Source organism: Porites lutea, chromosome 5 (genome assembly GCF_958299795.1).
Source record: "Porites lutea chromosome 5, jaPorLute2.1, whole genome shotgun sequence".
In the NCBI taxonomy this organism is placed as follows: Eukaryota; Metazoa; Cnidaria; class Anthozoa; order Scleractinia; family Poritidae; genus Porites; species Porites lutea.
Window position 1 is genome coordinate 35,567,969 of NC_133205.1, and position 9,646 is coordinate 35,577,614.

A 9,646-nucleotide genomic window follows, 5' to 3' on the forward strand; every position below is an offset into this window, starting at 1 on the left:
TCGCGTCATTGGATCGTAAAGTCCCTAATGTTGGAGGAGCTGTGCAAATGGATCCAACATTGTTGCGCTACGCTTCGGCGATCACGGAACAAAAGAAATGTTGGGAGTTGTTGGCTGAAAAGTTTGACCGGTTTCAAACTTTGCGCAACAACATGCACCTACACTTGTAAAGGTTTTATGAAATTGACCCTGGTCTTTTACAAAAGGATCTGTTCAAAGGGAAGTGAAGTTTGGCGAAAAGGTATTTCAAACAAAATTATTGTCACGCTTGTCACACAAAGTTTGCCGTCTTCTTTCCTCTCCCGTCCTGTTGCTTAAGTTCACTTATGATGAAATACTGACCAGGACCTCTTTGCCGTAAAAAACGGAATGTGTTGTCCTTCTTGGGGCTCACAGAGACCATTTTATGGAGAAAAAAGCGAAGCCAACTGTTATTACATATATTAGAGACCTTTAGATTCAATTTTACAGACGATTCCGTCTACGGGCGCGATCCATTCAACCAAAATTTCCGGAAATTTCGGTCCAAAACTCAATGGATCGGTTCGGTCCAACCGGAAAAGTTTCGAAAAAACGGGTCCACCTTTTGAGGTGGACCACTTTTCCCGGTCGGACCGGTTGGAATTTTGGTTGAATGGATCGCCCCCACTAAGTAGTGCAGGCGTGCAAACCAACGTCATTTTAGCGAGAAAACGTGATAGACGTCGGTATTCTACTACGAGTTTTAGCGAGAATGTCGTTGTGGCCGAAACGAGTTAACAAATGTTAAAGTTTTATCATTTTAGGATCGGGAGAGGTCTTAAGTTCAATGAAGCTTTCCGGGGTGTAGAATTTTTGGATAATCAGGGGCACCTAACAAGAATATAGTTCAAAACCACGTATTTTAGTATTTAAACGTTAGATATAGGCATATCTTTATTCCCTAAAAATTCTTCATCTGGTCGGATTTCCTAGCTGAAAGCTATAAGTCTAGTGTTCCGAAAATTATAGGGATCAAAACTTACCTTTTCGAAAATTTCAGCCAGAAAAAAGGCTCCCGAAAATTGTAGGTGACCTTTTTAGGGTAAAAATCCGTTAAAACTGGGCAACTATACCATTTTCGATGTTCGAAAATCCTAGGAGAGGCAGGCAAGCAAGAAATTTTACAGCAAATGTTCCGAAAATTCTAAATCTCAAATCGTCTTCCGACCAGATATTTTCCAAAATTTTAGGTTGGATGCCCCTGGATAATACATGACAAAAACCTTCAAATATAAAAATCGACCCAGTTAAAACCAATTGATTTTAGCATGCTTTAGTTTGCCGCCATATTTGTTGTAGTAAACTGCGAAACATAGCATTCGATTATTCCCTTTGTGCTAACAGAGCACGTATGTATAATTAGGTAACGCGACGATAGTGTTTGGTAAACAGGGTATTGCCAACAGGAAGATCATCCGATGTTGTGCCCAATGCGATATATAAACCCTAACACGTAGTATTTACGCCTTAGTATATTAAATTTTTGGTTTGTACGGCACTTTGTTTGCATTGTTTGTTTTACTACAGTGGAACCTTTATTAAGCGGACACTAAGCCAGTTATTTAGCGGACACTAAAATAAGGTGTATTTGGCTAATTTCTTCTGTTAAAACCTTCTATTAAGCGGACACCGGACTGAATTCACAATAGTAGTACTGGATTACGTCCTTGAAATAGAGACTGAAGTCAGTTAATGTTTTTGCATTTAGAAAAAAATTAAAGTTGGTAATGAAAGGTAATGAACTTGAACTCTGGATAGCTTCTTTAACAGCATGCATCTTTATCACAGTACAGAGTAGCCGTTGAATGTTGATCGTTAATCAACGTTGCGCAATTTTTACAGCCTCTATTTAGCGGACCGGTATTAACAGCCCGCGCGCGCCTCAAGTAATCCCCAATCTTCTCTCATCCCAAAAAACACTTAAATAGCGACTGGGTACGAGTCTGCGGTATTAAGCGGACACTTGGGAAGGTTCCGAAGGCGTCCGCTTAAGGTGACTCGACCCAGTTTTTTTGGGGGGTACCATACTACTTTGAAGCTCTCTGGTATCCCCACCTTTACTTTTATCGTAAGTATAACACACAGAATGGATAACATATAGATCAATCTACAATATAACATAAAATTTTTGGCGATCGGAGTAAATGTCACGTGGTTATAATGCCACGCCCCCTTAAGGTCTGAGTCGAAAATCTGCTGTTGCCGGCATTTTTTCGTGAAAATCTCTCGGCTACACATAGTGCGCATTAGTGCCTTGCGCTGAACAGAGTTTCACCAAAATCGCAAAGACCCAATTCGAGAAATTCAGCGGTTTCCAAATTTAGGTCATAATTTATGCGAAAATGATAAGCAAACTTTGCACGGATTATATCTAATAAACTATGAGATTCATCTCTGTATTTTGGGCATCCTTACAACAGATGGGTCCTTGCAAATCAGCAAAACAATTTAGGGCCTTGTAAATGCGCGCGATTTCGAGCAAAGCAAACATATAGAAATTATAGTTTTCGCTATTTGTTGACGTTTGTCGGCGTTTAAGAGTCAATCTCACGAAAAAAGCATTTTCTTAAAAATTCGTAGTTTTTTTTCCTTCAAATTTTTTCAGGGCCACAATTGATTAACTAACTACCCGGACTCTGAATTTCATGGTCATTGAAAAACTGTGACATTACCTTTTATAAGCCCAAACTTGAGTAAACATTGAAGATTTTTAGCGTTTTGGCTGAGTTTGTGCTTTGGGAGTTGTCTATTGTTTCTAGTCTGTCATTACACAGCATTCTTATTCAGCACGCGTGCAATGATCACGCTTGGCTGACTTCCGAATGCTCACTGAGATATGATAATTTAGTATAAGAAAATAGAAGGGATTCCCGTCACGAGTTGGTTTGATTATTGGCTTGCATTAAACCTATGAAAAAATGATATATTTTTTTGATAGAAAGTAGATTTAGTGTGTAGCACTTCTTGATTTTTTGCAAAGGCACAAGAAGCACGAGAATTCATTAAAAATTGTGAGTTAAACCTCTATGTATCACGCGATGGCCTGTCTCACTGTACCAAAATTATCATATTCGGAAGTCAGCCAAGCGCGGTCATTGCACGCGTGCTGAACAAGAATGCTGTATAATGACAGACTAGAAACAATAGACAACTCCCAAAGCACAAACTCAGCCAAAACGCTAAAAATCTTCAATGTTTACTCAAGTTTGGGCTTATAGAAGATAATGTCCCAGTTTTTCAATGACCATGAAATTCAGAGTCCGGGTTGTTAGTTAATCAATTGTGGCCCTGAAAAAAAATGAAGGGAAAAAAACTACGAATTTTTAAGAAAATGCTTTTTTCGTGAGATTGACTCTTAAACGCTGACAAACGTCAACAAATAGCGAAAACTATAATTTCTATATGTTTGCTTTGCTCGAAATCGCGCGCATTTACAAGGCCCTAAATTGTTTTGCTGACTTGCAAGGACCCATCTGTTGTAAGGATACCCAAAATACAGAGATGAATCTCATAGTTTATTAGATATAATCCGTGTAAAGTTTGCTTATCATTTTCGCATAAATTATGACCTAAATTTGGAAACCGCTGAATTTCTCGAATTGGGTCTTTGCGATTTTGGTGAAACTCTGTTCAGCGCAAGGCACTAATGCGCACTATGTGTAGCCGAGAGATTTTCACGAAAAAATGCCGGCAACAGCAGATTTTCGACTCAGACCTCAAAGGGGCGTGGCATTATAACCACGTGACATTTACTCCGATCGCCACAAATTTTATGTTATATTGTAGATTGATCTATATGTTATCCATTCTATCTGTTAGACTTACGATAAAAGTAAAGGTGAGGATACCAGAGAGCTTCAAAGTAGGATGGTACCCCCCCAAAAAAACTGGGTCGAGTCACCTTAATAGAGGTTTCACTGTATTCTCTCTCCCTCATCTACTTTCGCGGCTCGGTCACAATGGCAAAATCATTACCAATATATATGGTGGTACACCAAAGAATACCCCATTTTCGATATTTTAAGAAAGGGCTTCATGTCAGCTTCCACTGCCGCCTCCCAAGTATAAGCAGTATACGAAAGGTGGTCGCTCCTGGAGAAAGGCATCCCCTGCTGCCCGGGAGAGCGTCTAAAGAAACCTTATAGCAGTTTAAATTCCCCACGGTTCCCCGTGATATATATTTCAAAGGCCGAGAGCAGTAAAAACAATGAAAGTGAAGAATGATCATCGCAGTAAATTTTCCAATTTAAAGCAATTGGAAAGAAGAAGCCTGAAGATTTCAGGGCTTCAACGGGAAGCCCTGATTTTTTCAGGCTTCTTCTTTCCAATTGCTTAAATTGGAAAATTTACTGCGATGATCATTCTTCACTTTCATCTACAACCGCAGTTCAAAAATGAATTATTTCATGTACACTTCACATCAGTAAAAACAATGTTGTCTTGTAATCGCTATAAAAGACCTCCAAAAACCAAAGGTTTCCTCTCAGACGGGAAAATACTGACATCAAAATGGCGGCAGATGGTTGTATTAGTAAAACCTTGGGAACGGGTGAAGGAACGCTAAGACTTGGAGACCCAGAAGTATTAGTCAACCTTGTGGTAGCCGATTCTGAAGATGGTCGTATACTCGGCATGTGTCTCTTGTACCAGGTAGACACGTTCTTGGGTGTATGTCAAGAAACATGCACAATAAACGTAGAGGTAATTCACTGTTGGGGCCCGAATGTTTCCACTGTATCACTCGCCATTCTGTGGTTATTAATGCAAATAACATAAATGAGCTAGTAGAGGCCTACCAATTTACTTCGGAGTGTGACTTGACATTTCTAGTGAGCCACGCGCTGGTACTCCTTTGGAGGCAAAAGTGCTGTTCAATGCAAAAACTTGTCAAGCTCTTTAATTGTTCCGTTTCCAATCCTCAACCTTTTTTGCGAATAATAATTCCTGCAATCTAGAATAGTTGTGACAATGGACAAGCCTGTGAAAAGGTTCATGGAGGTAGATGCTGCTGGGCGATGTTGGTGGGCTAGATACGCAGGCTTCGCAAGCATAGCGCTTATGCAACGGAGTGATTTGCTTTGAAACTGCTGCAATCACTGATTGAAAATAGCCCTGTTGATCTGCATAAGGATGAAAAGCAGCAGGTTCTTAACCTGTTGAGCAAGCAGCAGCGCTCGTTTTCAAAGAGTTTTTGGGACCTGGGAGTGACTGACAAGGTACAACATAAATTTAATACAAGATACAGTATCACTTTAATAACGCCGCAGTAAGGCTGTAACGACAACGCCCTTACAGAACAGAGTGCGAAAATGTAACAGTTCGTGGCAATCGCCAGTGGTCCTGGCTACCAAGAAAGATGGAAATCCAAGGCTTTGCGTGGACTATCGCCGATTGAACTTTGTCACAGTAAAGCCGGGAACTATTCTCTCTGCCAAGATGACTCCTTAGTTTGTCTGTCAGGTGCTAACTGTTCCTCTACCCTTGGCATAGCATTCTCTTGCTAGCAGGTGGCATGGAACCGACTACCATACATAAAGCTGTATTTGTCAAACAGTGGATTTTAAGAATGTAATTGAATGCGCCATTTGGACTTTCAAAATCACCAGGAAACTTTGGAAGATCGATTACCCTACGGCCTCGTCCTTAAAGGGTTGCAATTCAAAATTTGTTTCTACTGTTTGGATGATTTTATGTCTCGAGGAATACATTTAGCGATTAGAAAATATGCTGTGGTGATTTAAATAAGCTGGCCTTATCTTGAAGGCAGCGAGTGTCTGTTCTAGGGTAAGAAATCTTACTTGTGTTGCAATGAAGATTACAACTACGTGATAACTGGTGTTCCGCAAACGGCAGCAGTTCATATTCTGAATAACTTTGTCGCTCGAGATTCCAGTTACTAGTCCCACACTTAAAGTCTTATGAGCTCAGTGCAAACACCTTTCCTTTCACGATGACGATTTGTGTCTCAGAAGTGAGACTGATACGTTGATAGCCTGCGAAAACAGCCGTTTCTCCTTGCTCCTCGCCGCTGGGGACGTTTCGCCAGGAGGAACGTTTGCGACTCAGCGATAGAAAGTCCATACTGGTGACGTAAAATCTGTCCAGAAGCCAGTCATAAGCGCTGATTGGACGACGGGGTAGTTACATTGTTTTAGCTCGTTTTAGCTTTTGTTTACCAATGACAGACAAAAGACAAAAAGGCCACAAAGGTCAGATGTAAACGCGACGAATCTATAACAAAACAGACAATATTTTGTGGAATAGATTCTTCTGTAGTAGAAGGATTTAAGTTTTGCTGGAGCTCGTTCGCAGATGAACACAATAGGGAGCTTGAGCAATAACGACGACGACAGCAGTGAAAATATCACTAAAAAAATTGATTTGCGTCCTTTCAAACTTTATCCCTTCTATTTGGAACCGCTCAATTCGTCAAATGTAGGCGACTCTTCCTGGAGTTGAATTCTTAAGGGCTTTATCCATGTTCAAACAGAGAAAGGAAACTTTGTCGTCGTATGTCCATGTCCTGTCTAAAAAGTCGCATTGGGAGGTTTCCCGTCGTCGTTGTGCAGCGTACGTCAAAGAAATGTACTAAAAGGCGTGATGCACGTGCAGAGTTGTTGTTTTGCTCATAAAACCAATTGCTTTTTGACAATGATGTTGTCGTCGTCGTCGTAGTTGCGTAAGGCCCCTAATACTTTACCAAAATCAAACAGGAGAAACCTAGAACTGAACAAAATTTGCATTTAGAACCCCATGACTACCGGATTTATTATGTAAACATTGATTTACGTCGCTGAGTCGCAGACGTTAATTTCCTCCTCGCGAAACGTATCCAGCGGCGAGGAGCGGGGAGAAACGGCTGTTTTCACAGGCCAGGAGATTGAAAGTGCCGGTCGCAATACCTACCAAATTGTACTTGTAATGCTTGAGAGAAACAGCACTGAGGGCTGATCATAATCACACCAAAACAAGCCACAGAAGAATGAACAAGGGCTGCGTTCCCTCTGACATCGTTATTTCTAGCCAGGACAAATGGTGCACAGTGGTTCTATGAAATACTACTGGATGTACAAACCAAGGTCCCTCCTGATTATCATGTACCGTATTGCTGAAGCCAGGGCGGAATGTGATGGTGTGGGACCAGCAGAGACAGTGGTGTCAGGGTGATCATGGCAGTGGAAACATCCCTAGAGACAGTGGCAGAGTCATTACAGCCGAATCAAGGGTGAAGAATTTCCTGAGCGTTTCATTGAACTTTGAAAACCAGTTGATTTCATGTTTAATGAATAGAAACGTTTTTGTTTAGCAAATGAGGGCAGCTTGGCGAGTTTAGCGCTTCTAAACTGAGGAAAAGACTACAAGAGATATTGATTGTAGTAGGTAAGTATAGTACAGAGTTCACTCTATGAATGTTATCATTTTGTGTTGGAATTTTAACGTTGTATAGAAGAAACCATGTGGTAGTTTGTGGAATTCTATTATGCTGTAGTTCTAAGTTGCTTTTAGCACTGAGGACAGAACAAGGTATACCCTGGCTCCAGAGGTCCGTTCTCAAAACACCTAATATGGAGTAAACCGTGCTTACAGTCTGATAACGCTCCCGAGACGTTCGTTTCGCCGCGAACCATCAGTATCGATAAGAAAAAAATATCCTCTGGAACCCAGGGTAAACAAGGTAAAGCTGTCTAAAGGAATAACTGTGTAACGCAGGCGTTTACTAGCTTCGGGAGAGCATGCGTGGAATAGACGAATATAATCCTGGAAAGAATCATGGAATTTTTTTCTCTTTTCGTCACACTATTGTAACGGATTGCCACTTTGTAAGCGTCTTATGACTTATGAGCAATAAAATTAGTTTTTTATTACAAACATTATCTATACTGAACGCAAATTTGAAAAATGATATTTATTCACTTTTGTATAATTTAAACTACATTAATCCACGTTTGGGATTGTCGGCTCTAGGCAAAAGAGATAAAATTTGCATTAAAAATGTTCTATATTTGAAAGTTAGTGTGCGATATGATACTCCCGGGTGACAGTAAACAAAGAAACCGTCTAGAATTGAGAACATGAAAACCAGTACAGTGAGAATTACATGTTACAGATCTATGAGAAACGGAAACTGAAATCTGAAAGAAAATGCAGTTGAACCTTGAACCTAAACTAGTCGTCGAAGGGACAGCGCAATGTGTCCGTGTCATTGAATCAGAGAGTCAGAATGCGTTTTGTAGATGTCACCACAATATGACGGCAGCGCACTTTCAAGACTCCAGCGACAGGTTTTTCCAAAACAAGTTCACATCCCAAAGTGCACTAGTCTTTTAACTGCAACTAAATTGATAAATGTACAGTATTAAGACGTTATCTGTATGTTTCAGCAGCGTGCAACGTTTGCCTTGTCGGCTGTATAAACCACTCACTTTTGAAAATCATCGAATAACAACAAATGCTGCATAAAAAACACTTTCCATTTTCTTTTATTTGTTCGACAATACTTTTCAATCATGTTGTTTCTGCTTATTTATTTCATAGGATTACCTGATTGAACCCTTCACTTTTTGACATTTCGGTAGCCTGCGTAGCTGGCGGGATTTTTTATTTGCGCGGGGTAGTTTCTTTAAGACCTTCATGCGCGGGGTACTTCTTTGCGGCGGAGCGCGAGCGAGGAACGGCGAGGATTTTTCGCGAGCAGCAAAGCAGTAAGGGAAAATCTCGATTTCTGTGTGAGTTGAGTTGATGTTATACTTCTGTAGGGGCTTTGTAATTTTGATATCTCTTGTAGTTTGCTAAACTGGTGTTAAGATTACTTGACCGAAAGAGAGCAAATGTTTGTCATTGAGGGTCAGAGTTCTACCTGGTCTGTCATTCGTTCTGGTTTATCCCAGGGATCCTTATTAGGGCCAATATTCTTTATGATTTTCATCAGCGATTTACCTGATGTAGCTATGCCCAGGAACACAATGGCATTATATGCTGGCGACTGTAAAACGTCTAGAGTGATAAACTGTCCTTCAGACAACTTTGAGTTTCAGTCAGATTTGGACAATCTATATGGCTGGAGTCAGCAAAATCTGATGGACTTAAATGTTAAGAAGTGTAACTTGATGCGTATCACCAAGAAAAGAATGCCTCTTCTCTCTGACATTAAGCTCAATGACGTCATTCTAAAAGAAACTTCCAAATTCTGTGATCTTGGCTTAGTCACTAGTAACAAACTGTCCTGGAATGCGCGTGTTGATAAAATATCAAGTAAACCAAACAAGATTCTTGCTCTTATCAAAAGTACTTGCAAATGTCTGAATGATGTTGCCACCGTAACGACGCTGTATTGTGCCCTGGTAAGATCCCAACCTGAGTACTGTACCATTATCTGGTCACCACACACAGCAAGGAACCTCAACAAATTGGAAAGAATTCAGTGAAGAGCCACAAAGTTTATTTTGAAAACTGATGATGATTATGGCACTCGTACAGAAAAACTCATCTTGTTCTCCTTACAGGACAGACGTTTTTTGTTTGATGTTTTATTTCTTTATAAAGTTCTTAATGAGTACATTAGAATAAACATTTCTCCTTTTAGTCAGTTTAACTCAGATTCTGATTGGTACTCTCTCAGGGGTAG

General features: G+C 40.4%; 1 protein-coding gene across 1 annotated transcript; it reads left to right on the forward strand.

Moving 5' to 3' along the window:
• The first annotated feature begins 8,984 nt into the window (after window positions 1–8,984).
• Window positions 8,985–9,446, forward strand: LOC140938303 (uncharacterized). The gene has a single exon (XM_073387800.1). The coding sequence runs from the start codon at window positions 8,985–8,987 to the stop codon at window positions 9,444–9,446; it is 462 nt and encodes a 153-aa protein (XP_073243901.1).
• The last annotated feature ends 200 nt before the right edge of the window (window positions 9,447–9,646 follow it).